General features: G+C 42.9%; 2 protein-coding genes and 1 long non-coding RNA gene across 5 annotated transcripts; 1 reads left to right on the top strand and 2 right to left on the bottom strand.

The window, feature by feature from the left end:
• Positions 1-289: 289 nt before the first annotated feature.
• mccc1 (methylcrotonyl-CoA carboxylase subunit) lies at positions 290-7,597 on the bottom strand. The gene is made up of 19 exons (XM_040183676.2): positions 7,264-7,597; positions 6,722-6,765; positions 6,352-6,491; positions 6,102-6,197; positions 5,824-5,945; positions 5,499-5,646; positions 5,285-5,406; positions 5,065-5,176; positions 4,863-4,944; positions 4,662-4,789; positions 4,397-4,580; positions 4,135-4,244; positions 3,778-3,994; positions 3,579-3,665; positions 3,361-3,410; positions 2,766-2,903; positions 2,006-2,110; positions 1,657-1,728; positions 290-1,569 (listed from the first exon to the last, which is right to left on the bottom strand). The coding sequence occupies exons 1-19, from the start codon at positions 7,317-7,319 to the stop codon at positions 1,423-1,425; spliced, it is 2,160 nt and encodes a 719-aa protein (XP_040039610.2). The 5' UTR covers positions 7,320-7,597; the 3' UTR covers positions 290-1,422.
• On the top strand, positions 6,701-7,862 carry LOC120823578 (uncharacterized). The gene is made up of 2 exons (XR_013468559.1): positions 6,701-6,802; positions 7,559-7,862. It is a non-coding gene; the product is annotated as an uncharacterized LOC120823578 (long non-coding RNA).
• Positions 7,696-12,425, bottom strand: lamp3 (lysosomal associated membrane protein 3). 3 transcript variants are annotated; one of them, XM_040183687.2, is made up of 7 exons: positions 12,270-12,425; positions 10,825-10,941; positions 10,316-10,398; positions 9,853-9,978; positions 9,082-9,154; positions 8,743-8,913; positions 7,696-8,423 (listed from the first exon to the last, which is right to left on the bottom strand). In XM_040183687.2, exons 1-7 carry the CDS (start codon positions 12,328-12,330, stop codon positions 8,284-8,286), a joined length of 771 nt encoding a protein of 256 aa, XP_040039621.2. In that variant the 5' UTR covers positions 12,331-12,425; the 3' UTR covers positions 7,696-8,283. The 3 variants fall into 3 exon arrangements, with proteins under 3 accessions (XP_040039621.2, XP_040039620.2, XP_077964056.1); XM_040183686.2 differs by having other exon boundaries at positions 10,825-10,944; XM_078107930.1 differs by lacking the exon at positions 10,825-10,941.
• Between the last annotated feature and the right edge of the window lie 446 nt (positions 12,426-12,871).

Raw genomic sequence — 12,871 nt, forward strand, 5'->3', positions numbered from 1 at the left:
TTACAAAAAAGTGATGCTTTAAAATTCCATATTAAAAGTAACTATTACATGAAAAATCCAAACATAAAATAACTACGTATTATACTGTTGACATTAAATCTAAACTGACATGTTGACTTTTTTTTGCTGTACTACAACTAACCCTTTTACGTTCAAATAACGTACCGGAGGGACCAGGATCGCAGGCGGCAGGATGAGCGGCTGTCTGGAGCGATTCTGGGGGTCAGACACTTCGGTGCCACTGAGCCACCAGAGTGCTTACAACAATAACAACGCATCCCGCTGTGTAGCCGTTTTAACCATTTTATTACATCATTTGTCACATCTACAAAATAGGTGATCAGTTTTAGTCAACTAGACCTGATCAGATGGCAGTTGGTAAAAAGAGCGATGGTCAGGAATCGTGTGTTGGTTTGAATCCCTCTGAGCGACACGTCATCCTTCACGGCTTGTTCTCATATCAGTTTGATCCAAAGCGGCTCGGGACTCATTTCATAAGTGGAGTGTTGGTCTGCCTCCATATTCCAAAGGGCTTTTCTCCTCTACGACGACAGACCTCTCATTTGAAGCGCGCACACACACATCAGGGCTCAATGATGAGGCAGTCTCAAAGGACATTAGACCCCCTCAAATACTAAATGTTTACTTGTATCAAAGATTTCATTTTATTCAGCTTCATAAAATCAAGTTCCAGTGAAAACAGTAATATTTTTATGACAAAGAATCAAAGTGGGAGAGTACTTTGGAGACAATAACTTCATGACCTTTATTCCCCCCCGAGCCTGTTATAAAGCTACGGCTGCTATCATTCACTCGGCGTACTTGAATAGTCTATGTGAAGCTTCTTAGTCCTGAGTAACTTCCTACAGACCACTGAGAAATAATTCTGCTAGGATTTCACACTTGCTACTTATTATCTTCGGCCTCAGATTTGTTTAATCGTAGAGTAAAGATTAAGAGACACACCGTCTCTGTACAGAGGAGACACTCTGGAGTCCCCCTCATCAGTGAGGAAGTGCTTGAAACGTCATGTGAACAAGCGAAAACCCAAACCAGCTCCTAACCTACCAACACGCCACTAACAGGACATCAGAAAAAGAATACGCGAGCAGAAGCTTCCAGAGACTCAAACAAGAAACAGAAAAAAAAGACGAGCCGGAACAAACAACAGTTCCACAATCAACGCCAAGGGAAAGGCAATTTCATTATGGTGTCGCTTACATCAGACGCAGGAACTTTTTCATCGACCTGAAATGGTTCTGAGCCTCCTAAATGCGCGTTGGATCCGAAGGGTGAAAGTATTGGTCTGATCCTTTCCAGACAGAAGCACACGTTCTCCCACTGCACCACTCAGGAACCGACTCGCATTCCTCACTTTTCACTTTCTCAGTAACTACTTCTGACTCCTCCCTCGTTGTGTGTTTACTGGCTGCTCCCCTCCCTCTGCGCCGCCTCCTCCTCCTCCTCCTCCTCCTCCAGCTCCACCAGAGGAGCGTGGCGATTGGCCTGAGAGCCCTCGCTGAAGAAAACCCTCTTGATCACACCCGACTTGGGCGCCCGGATGGTGTGCTGCAGAGACAGGAAACACAACAAGTCCATTACAGAACACGGAGGAGCAGGAGGGCAGCGAGGCGGCGCCAGGAAGAATTCCCTTACCTCCATCTTCATGGCGTTCATCACCATCAGAGGGTCTCCTACCGCCACTTTGTCTCCGACCTTCACCATCACCTGAACACAACAGGTTGTTTACGGGAACAAAAGGACGCTGAGTCTCACAGCAGAGATAAATAAATATAACTGGTATTAAGTTTCGTTTATCAGAGATGATCAAATGTGTGACTAAACTTTCGGCCCCTCGGCCTCACTATTAATAAATGATGTGAAAGGATAACACAAAAATAAATATTTATAAAAAAAAAAAATATATATATATATATATATATATAAATAAATAAAAACTAATACAATATTTCTAGGAATCAATAATAAAACAAACCCATCTCACCTTCTCTATGGTTCCCGTCATGGGGGCCACTGCTGCACCGTGGGCACCAGAACTCACACCAGCCAGATACTTGGGCACTGGAACAGACACCTGGGAGCTCCCCTCCTGCACAAAGTATTGTAAACAATGGAGACATTTACCACAGTACTGCAGAAAGCACCGACAAGGAACCTGCCGTAAATAAATCAACTAAAAAGAGAAGCCAACTAACAAACAAAAAGGTATTTTATCAAATACCAAAATAAAATTAAATGCATCATGTTTATTATAGCAAAGTGAGTTATTGATGCACTCCATACGAAGGAGTGCATGAAAGGAGGTTGGACAGGGAGGGACACCACGGCTCAGATACCCGAGTGAAGAGTTTAAGAGCAGTTTGTTCTCACGTCTCAAGTCTTTAAAAACAAGACATTGGTGGTTATTAATACATTTCGGCTGGAATAACCGTGTTAACGTGCCTAGAATCAATTATAAAGTGTATAAAGCAGTCAGCTACAATATAAAATGGATGAACAGATGTATAATCTAGTGATATAAACATTATTCTAAAATGGGTAGTTTTGCATTATGAGTAGTTTTACATTTTCACGATTTTCAGCTACGACCAAATGAAATCAATCAATTAATATGAAAAGAATCAGCAGAATAAAATCAAGATGAAAATAAATAATTGCCGCTACTTTTAACATTTAACTAGAACTTACTATTATAGTCATAAAGTTATCTAAGTGTGTGTGTGTTTCAGTAGGTAGGAACACACCATGGAGAACAGGTGCACTGTGTTGTCCAGGATCACCAGTTTGGGACGAGACTTCACGCCGTTGACACAACAGTGAAGAAATGAGGCTCCGCCGTCCATTTCCACCTCTCCAGTCACATGGTACACCTCCTCGCCAATCTGCAAGGAGAAATGCATTTATTTATAAATGTGAGGGAGGACTACTTTAAATCCTCCATTCTTCCCTAAATCCTTGATCTTAGGAAAAGCAGTTTAAACTTAAGTCCTGTGTAGTACTTTGCTTTTGGGTATTTTCCAAGTGTTCAGTCAATAGAGATTGCAGAATAAAAGCTGTGACATTGTTGAAAAGCTCCAGAAAAAGTCCAACCACTTAAGTCATGCTCAAGTGAATGGGAATTTATTGGTGTTTATCTTAAACATTTAAAAAATAAATAATAATAATAATAATAATAATAATAATAATAATAGGTGAGCACTTTATGCAGAATAACAAAAATCCTAAAATAATGTGGGCTACAATTACTTTTTAAAAAGGCCCCAAACTAAAAATGTGAGTATTTTTCTGTGGAAAACAACAGATAAATGAATAGAAAATACAGGACAAACTCCAGCTTACCTGCATTGAGTAGCTGCCGTCTTTGTTGTAAATGATGACCACATCAACCGCTAAAGACAACAGACACACAACAGACATTTCAATTTGTTGCAACACTGTCTGGATGAAACGTCCGTAGCCGAGTTAGTAGAGAGGAAGCTAAGAAATAACTCTCTGCAGTCCCTTCAACTTTGATCCAATTGATTTAAAACGCTATATTTCTCTTGGCCGTTACTTACTTTTGTCTCCGAGCCGCAGCGTCACGTTTCTGTTAAACTTGATGTTGTTTCTCCAGCCGTTACTGGAGCCGAATGGGGAGAAGGGCTCTGAAAGTCACACACACACACACACACACACACACACACACACACACAATCTACACTGAGTATCAGACTTTTTTAAAGGAAATGTGCTCCAAGGTAAATGTGGTCCGCTCACCAGCGGAGGTCTGTGTGAACCCCTGCGTGTGTTCCTGCTCCTGCAGCAGCAGGCCCAGAGCTGCCTGGCAGATCGTTTCCCCGGAAGGAGTCATCGGAGCGGGGAAAAGGTCGGCGTAGTGCTGCGGGATGAAACTGGTGGTCACGTTTCCAGCCTCAAACTCCGGGTGGCCCGAGAGACTCAGCAGGAAGTCAATGTTAGTGTTCAGTCCAACAATCTGAGGGGAGAGAAGAAAGAAATGTGAACGACGTGTGTTTTTGTCAATATGTAACTCGGGACGCTCCACCGCGAGTCCTTGGGTGAAGCACACACTGCATCTGTTCGGTACCATGACATGCAAAGCATGACTTGACGTACATTGTACTGTCGTAAGCAGTACCGCAGCTTCTTTAAGGCAGCAGATCGGTCTTCTCCCCAAACCACCAGCTTGGCGATCATCGGGTCATAATGTGCCGACACCTCGTCCCCTGAAAACAAACACGCGCGCAGTGAAACACGTCCACCACGTTAGCATAATGCTACTGAACTAGATTTGTCCAAACCGTCACTATCTACACAAACTAAGCAGTCGCAGATACAGCTTCTAATACTTTCATATGTGTCAAGTGGGACCCTCTACCTTCCCTGACTCCCGTCTCTATACGCGTGTGTTGGTCTGGTGAAGGGGTGGAGAGATGCAGCAGAGGCCCCGCCCCCGGCAGGAAGTCGTTGTTTGGATCCTCGGCATAGATACGGGCCTCAAAAGAGTGACCCCTTAAAACGATGTCATCCTGGAGGAGAGGCAGGCGCTCACCTGCTGCCACCTGGGACACAGTTACACAAAGCCTGAAACCAGAACTACGTAGGGGCAAAAAAGGTTTTCCACTCCCCCGCTCATCCCTTACCCTGAGCTGCCACTCCACCAGGTCAGTCCCAGTGATCATCTCCGAGACGGGATGCTCCACCTGCAGCCTGGTGTTCATCTCCATGAAGTAAAAGTTGTGCTGGGCGTCCATTATGAACTCAACCGTACCTAAACAAGGAGAGCTACGGCATCATTTCTATGTACTGTGTTATGTGTGTGTGTGTGTGTGTGTGTGTCTAACCTGCTCCTACATAGTTGACAGCCTTGGCTGCTCTGACAGCAGCTTCTCCAAGTTTCCTCCGCACCGCGGGACTAATATCAGGCTGAAACAATGCAGTGAACAATGCTCACTCTTAAGTCATAGTATATATCCACTTTCTGGATTCCTTTGGTCGGTGGTGGAAAAGGTAGAGTTGCAACTGCAACTTCTTTCAGTTTCTCACCCCTGGTGCTTCCTCGATGATCTTCTGATGTCTTCTTTGGACACTGCAGTCCCTCTCAAACAGATAGACAGCGTTACCGTGCATGTCCCCAAACACCTGAACCTCCACATGTCTACAAGAGACAGACAAAGAACAATTTAATCTCCAAATACAAATAACAAAGAACTGTTGAAACTGTCTAGTGGGCAGAAACTGGGTGAGTAAATGGATCACTTATCACCTGGGATCCTCTACAAACTTCTCAACCAGCATGACGTCGTCATTGAAGGACTTCCTGGCTTCTCGTCTCGCCGACTCCAACTGCTCCAAGAAGTCGGAGTCTGTCAGTGCAATACGCATCCCCTAAACACACAAACACACACACACACACGTTACCCTATGCTTACAAAAGTTACTTTCGCTAAAATGTTTAGGCTTTTTGCAAACCGTCTCACCTTGCCGCCTCCTCCACGGACAGCCTTAATCATCACAGGGTATCCAATCCGAGCTGCCTCTGCTTGCAGCCTCTCATCTGATTGATCCTCTCCATGGTAACCACCAATGATTGGCACCCCAGCTGCTGACATGATGTGTTTGGATGTGCTGAAAAAACAGAGCAAAATCTATGACAGTGAATGATACAAGTTGCTATTATTGCTCTTATTCTTACGCATTTATGTTTCTATTTGACTGTTTCTTGGTGTATTCAATAAACTGCTTTAATAGTTCATGTGAATTAAAAACCGATGGAGTTGTGATAGAACCATATGTGTGGGGTACCTTTTGATGCCCATGTCTCGGATGGCCGAGGAAGGTGGCCCGATGAAGATGATGCCCTCCTGTTTACACGCCTCCGCAAACTCTGTGCTTTCTGACAAGAAGCCGTAACCAGGATGCACCGCCTGCACACGCGAGCATCACATGAACATGCAAGAACCCCATTGCTTCTTCACTGCACACTATTCTTCAGAAGTGGCTTCTCTGACCAAGACAACTGTGAAAGCGACAGCATCACTTCTGTTACCGAAAGTGTTTGCAACAAGTAGAGGACTACTCACATGTGATCCAGACATCTTGGCTACTTCCAAAACTTTCTCCATTGAAAGGTAACTCTGCTGGGACGGGGCGGGACCAATGTGGTAGGCTTCATCTGCCTACAAAGAAACCCCCCAAAAAAGTCAAACGAAAAACAACTAATTCAAGGGTCCAAATGATGAATGACCAGTTTGCTAAAGAAAGCTTCAGTCTGAGGAGCAGAAGACTTAAAGTACTGAAAGGGACGAGGTTCTTTAAAGGCCATCATCTCACCATGGCCACGTGCATGGAGTCTCTGTCCGCGTCGCTGTACACAGCCACCGAGCGGACGCCCATCTTCTTGGCCGTTCGCATCACACGACACGCAATCTCGCCTCGATTGGCTATCAGCACCTTCTCGATCCTTCCCACCCCTGAAGAAGAAGACACAACAGACACGTTTCAGCTCCTCACGAAATACAGAGACATCCCAAAGATGTATAGTATCAAATAACACAATAGTCGGCTACCCAATCAGCACTAATCTTTAACCGCCACCAGGCAGAAATACTAAATATTCTCTGCTTCCAGCTTATCAAACGTGAGGAAGTCGTTTTGTATACATGCAAAGTGAACATGTTTTGGTTTAGAACGTTTTTGTCACCTCCTGAAACGAGCCTCACGCCTCTTTTGGTCCATGACGAGTTCCTGCGGAGAGGAAACACATTGCAGTGCCATTCAAAAGGTGACTGTGAAGGATGTTAAATAGACGAAATGCTCGTTTAAAAACTAAGTAGTGCATACAAAACGAAATGTGTAAAAAAACAGCGCAAATAACAATGTGAAGTTTGGTCGCACAGGTGCGCAGTGCGGATGTTGTCACAGCACGCGACGTGCTAGCTGCTGCCATTTAACCTTGCTCAGCCTCTGCCTGATGCATTGGCTCACATGGTGTCTAAAAACACATTTTATCAACAGGTTGGTGCCGAGAGACGCGATAAGGCTGTGCGGTCAGTGCTGTAGAGCAGCGACGAGCAGTCGCAGACAACTCACGTTAAGTTAACGATGTTTTACGTTGCATTGCTGCATTAGCTCTGACGTGGCGGAGCGCTGCGAACTTTAGCTTTAAGCTAACGTTAAAAAGAAGATAACATCGGAGTTTACACACAGCACCGTGACAGCACCGTGACGCCGCGATGTACTCACTGTGTAAATATCCTCAGACTCTGCAGAGTGGGGAAACTCAGAATAACAGCGGCCATGGCTACCAGCTGATGAGGCTAGCTGCTAGCTGCTAGCTCACCTAATGAGCTGAGCAGGAAAAAGGCGAAGGGGTTTTCTCAGAAACAGCTCATGTACCGTTTGGTTCTCAATTAACTGCAGCAAAAAATCAACATGAACCACGCAGAAACGTCCGGGGACTTAAATTGTTACACCCGCGCTAATAAAATACTTCCACACGGTTGTAAATGTCTGTATTATCATTTGTGACCTTTCCAAGGACTCGTAGTGTCGAGCAGCCAATGAGGAAGGAGGATTTGGAGGCGGAGGAAGAACCGACAGTGACCACAAGTCGCCAGCAGAGGGCGGCAGGGAGCAGGACGGGGAGTGTGGGTGGCAAAGAAGAAAAACGCCCTTCAGAATAATAAGAATTTCGTTTTATTTTAATAAGAAAAATTGACTGTGAAGCAAAGAAGAAATTGTGAGAGAAAAAGTCACGGAAATAACTAAATTCACATTGGTGAAACTAATGTATGTTTGAGCTATGTGTTACCTTTGTACATTAAAACATGTATTTTATTAAAGGAAACGTCTTATTGTTCAATATAGCCCACCATGGCTGACAGCTACTCAAGTAATAAAGCCGTAAATCTTAATTGTATAGTTCTCCCTTTGATTCAGGGTGATCTAGTTAACAATAGTATGTTTCATTGATGTTCTATAATGAGTCAAATGTTCTACGATAAATTGTTGGCCCACCTCTCTTCATCAAACAGAAAATATTTCATCACAAGCAGTATTGAAGATAGAACATATTTGTGAAACATCAAAAAAAGTCAATAGTCAATCCAATGTAATGCAATTTTTGCAGTCATAGTTACATTATTAGACATCATAACTGTTTTTGAGTATTATTTGAAGTATCCCAGGAACAATTAATTAATTTCAAGTTCAGGAGAGCAGTGTGAAAGTGTGAAATCAGATTGAGTGTATCTCCATCCAGTTTCACAGCCTGACATATCCGCCTGCGCGGCGGTCTCTGATGAACAGGGAGGTCAGCACAGCAATCAGAACAAGACCCACCAATGTGGCCCCTACGGTGACGGGAATAACTCGTCTGTAAAAGTCGGACCAACACTCCACCTCTGTAATAAAGAACAAGAGGAGAGAAAGATGCTGATTGAAAGCAAATGAGAACCATAATTGCTGTCAGATTTTATTTATTGAATCAAACTTAAGTTCTTGGGTATCAAAAGGAGTTTTAAGAGAAATAAACCCTTTTAGAAATCAAGAGAGAAACCATGGCAAAGTAACCTTTACATGTATCACTGTTTCTGAAGCTTCCAGATGTGGTTATCATTCTAGATCTGCAAGAGCACTTTGAACAACGTACACTAAGTTAAATTCATGCAGCAGACTTAAATGACCCCTGCACCCCTGAACCCAAATGATCAACCCCGTCACCTGCTCCGTACTGTCCTTCGGGCAGAGTGAACGCCTGCACCTGCAGAGGAAGCAGCTTGATCCTCAGCTCAGACGACACCCGGAGCACGTGCTCGTGTCGGCAGTGGAAGCTCTGTCCGTCTCCTGCTGCAAACAGCTTTTCATGAGCCAACGAACCCGAGTAAGTCTTGTCTGGGGAGAAGCGGATGTGCGACATGGACCGTTACACTCTTTGGTTTTGTGATTTGTTGTTAGAAATACCAGTTATTTGTTGTCTGTTGTGTTATTTCTCTCTCTCTCTCTCTCTCTCTCTCTCTCTCTCTCTCTCTCTCTCTCTCTCTCTCTCTCACGTGGTCTTACTTGCACGTCCTTGGCAGCCCGGTGGAGGAGACACATGAGCAACCAGCTTGTCCACGTAGGACAAATTCTTATCCTGGAGATAAAAAATAAAAGAGGCTTGTTCAAAATTTGTTTGAATTTGTTACAGATTATTTAGAAACAAATTCATTTTGATAAAGCTGTGAAACTAGAAGACACATTGATGCTGTGGTTAAATGTTCCTATGACATAGTTGGATTTCCCACCCTGAGATGATTGAACAGTTAGCTATATATTTTTTTGTAGTTTTAAAAACACAGTCCAAAGCCTTTTTCAAGTTAAATAAAGAAGCCTTAATTTCTCATTATTTAATTACTTTTATTTATTTATCATAACGACGTCTGTTTGATTGTTATTGAAAGTACTTTCCTGTAAATCGATACAGCTCTCATCCTGAACAATTTGAGTGATTTTACTTTTGTAGAATATATTGATTTAAAAAAAAGCATTTAAACATTAAAACAGGGAGATTAAACACAAACTGATTATCTTGCCATCCAGGATTATAGATTGTACATCATTAAATGTCTCTCCTGAACAGGTTCTACTAAGACTTAGAGCATCGTTAGACCACCATTCAGAGTCTTAATGACTATGAATCCACTTTAAATATTAAAAGTACAAAGAGGCTTCCATGCCAGTGCACATAATGTTCATTATTATGTGTAATATAACCAGTCAGCGCTGGTAGACGTGGCCTAAACGGGAAGTTTAGGGAGAAAGTTCATGCAGACACGGGGAATGTGCGTTTACCTTTCGGAAGGTGAACTGTAGACTGGCAGCATTGTCTGGCAGCGTGAGACGGAGAACAGCGGCGTCTTTGCCGCAGTCACCGCTGGTATCGACCCTGGAGGGGTCCAGGTTGAAATACCACGTATCCTGAAAGCAGAGGAGAGAAACAGAAACCAGAAAGTCAGTTTCTCTTCTTATTATATTGTTAAACCTTTCCAACGTGTGACTGTACGAACACTCCTCACTGTACAAACTCACATATATATATATATATATATGCATTAAGCTCATCCTGAGTGCACACAGCTTCTTTATCTATTCTAAGGATTGGATTTCTACAGTTTGAATCCACTTGTAACGTGTTCAAAGACTTGCTGACACGAACAGGCTGTGCACAAGGTGCTGAATGACATACAGCAGACGCACACTGACACACACACACACAGACGCACACACACAGTGCTGAGCCATTCACAGCACTGACCCTCTTTTCATTGACAATGTACTCCGCTCCCATGGTTGCCTTGATACAAGGTTTCCCAGCAGGGTTGTTCAGCATGTACGTCCCTGTACACACACACACACACACACACACACAAATAAATATAAACACACACACAAAAATTGGAAACGTAATGTATATTTAAAATACGTAAGAGAGACAATTCTATGTTTCGAATTTAATCTTCAATGTCTGAATACGTTTTTGGGTATGATTAAGGTATAATCTTGATAATAAAATTAGCTTCATGTCCTTCTCGCTGCACTAACATTGTTAGTCTGTCAAATATGAAACATTTTCTGTTGTGTGTATTTAGTTTTACTTTTATTATTCATCAAAGTGCAGTTTGTTCAACTTTCTCAAAGACATCTTTACATTGTTGCTGTAATATTGCATATATAAATGGTGGCATTCCGTAAACATCTTTTGCAAATACTTTTGCCCTTAGATGGGTGGTGAAGATGGTAAACGTGTTCATAATAAATGTTCACCTATTGCAGGAGCTGCCTCGGCGCGCTGCCACAGCGGCCGGCCTCTGCCTGCCTGAGAGGGCAGCGCAGCGTCAGAGGACGGCTGGACCGAGCCGCCGCTGCCCAGGAGGTGGACACCTGCTGGAGATTCACTCTTAGCGTTTGTTTTTGTCTGACATTTCTTTATTGATTCTTAAAAAGGAAGCAATCCAAAATGCTTGACTTATGTAATAAAGACAGCATGGATAAGCCTTGGTTTATATTATGCCATAGTGTTAAAAAGCCCCCAAAATGCGCACTTACTGTAACCAAATACTGTATTATGTAAATTAGGTCATTTTTGTGAAGTGGGGGGGACGGAGCTGGCCGGTTTACTGTGTTCTGTGGGTACTGATATAAAACTATTATTGCTGCATATTTTTGTTCTGTTTTATATTTGACTATGAAGAAAAGTAGGCCTCCACAGTCAAAACGAGAAATGGCTCATTCTGCAGAGTCATTGTCCTTCATGTGGTGTGTTCTATTTCTGTGGTTGTGTTGTTCTTCGGTGTGCAGCAAATGCTTGGTTGTGTGTACTCCATGGAATGTGTGTTTCATTTGAAAGTATGGCTGCGTGTACCAAATGAAATCATGAGTTCCATTTCGTGAACAGTTACGATATCTGATGAGGAGTCATCTTGCGAGGGGAGTGTCGCGTTTAGCATCTTGTGGTTTGTGGTTTTCAGTTTTTTGTGTGCAGTTTTGAGAAAGCCCCCATTGTTTTGAGAAACGAGTTAACAATTGTGTTTATTCAAAGTAAGTCTTTTTAGACCTCCGTTGAGAGTTAACAGTAATTACACCAAGGTATCCCAGTTTGAGGAAATGAATAATGCCAAGATGAAAATACGGCCTGAAAACTACTGCAGATGCGAATCTTTTCCTTTCCATTTTATTTTAAACAAACTCAATTTTATTGCTTTTTGGACATAAACAAGCAGCTGCAGTGTGCTGAACTAAAAATAAAAGAACGACAGAGATCATCATGTGCTCAGATGACTAAAGACCACTAAAGCAACGGTCTCCGTGTGGGACTCACACCACACACGTTGAAGGAAAACCATCTCTTTAGAGAGAATGTGAAACCGCTTTATGAAGACCAAACTGTCAAAGATAAAATAATACAAAATCAGTAGAAAGGTCCCATGCACAGTTTGGCTCCCATCATCTTTGACCTCCTTGCATGAATTCAATAATTACAGACGTGATGAAATGTTATTGTGTGTTGCTTGGCAACATCTAAGTTTGCTTGTGTTGAAGTTTAGCTGTTTCTCTTTTGGGAAAAAGACGTTGGACAGTACATGCACGGAGACCTTTCTACATTCATTCAAAAGTCTCTTGAATACTGAACTGATATACAGAGAAAAGACAGTTTGCAGAGAGAATAGAGTCCATTTATGGGTGGCAAAATTAGATTTAATCAAACTTACCTGGATTAAAAGTAGTCAGGATGAATATGAGCCATCCACCTGTATTTCCCCATTGAATCATATTTAATAGAAAATAATATGACGGCGTGGACAATGCAATAGGAGGAGTGCAGCATGAGGGCTGCAGCTGTGGTTTGTGCTCTAAATGTGAAACCGTTGAACACCTCAACACATAAATGAGCCGCGCGGAGGAAGTGAATCGTCACAAAAGGCGAGAATGAAGACCGCGGCCTCTTCCACCTCCAACCAGATACCTCTGATGGAAACAGACACAATGTGGAACTTCTCGGCTGAATGAGAGATTACTTCAGATATGAATTAAACTGTATGTGTGTGAGCACTGGTTATAGGGAAATAGCGGAGAAAAAAAATCTGCTTGGACTCTCTAAGCTGTACTTAGCTTAGCGTAGCATACCACCTTGGTGCATGTGTGACCACAAGAGGAAGAAGGCCGAATTATGATCTCATAAGTCCTCAAAATGAAGGATTGCTTTCCCTGTAGATCTGTGCGATGAAGATAAAGTGGCTCCTCAGGTGTCGGACATGGAATATTCTGGCACGTCGTCGTTAGCTGACAGGTGAGTTGACTTTGTGCTTGATGA

The sequence above is a fragment of the Gasterosteus aculeatus genome, chromosome 8 (genome assembly GCF_964276395.1).
Source record: "Gasterosteus aculeatus chromosome 8, fGasAcu3.hap1.1, whole genome shotgun sequence".
Taxonomy (NCBI): domain Eukaryota; kingdom Metazoa; phylum Chordata; class Actinopteri; order Perciformes; family Gasterosteidae; genus Gasterosteus; species Gasterosteus aculeatus.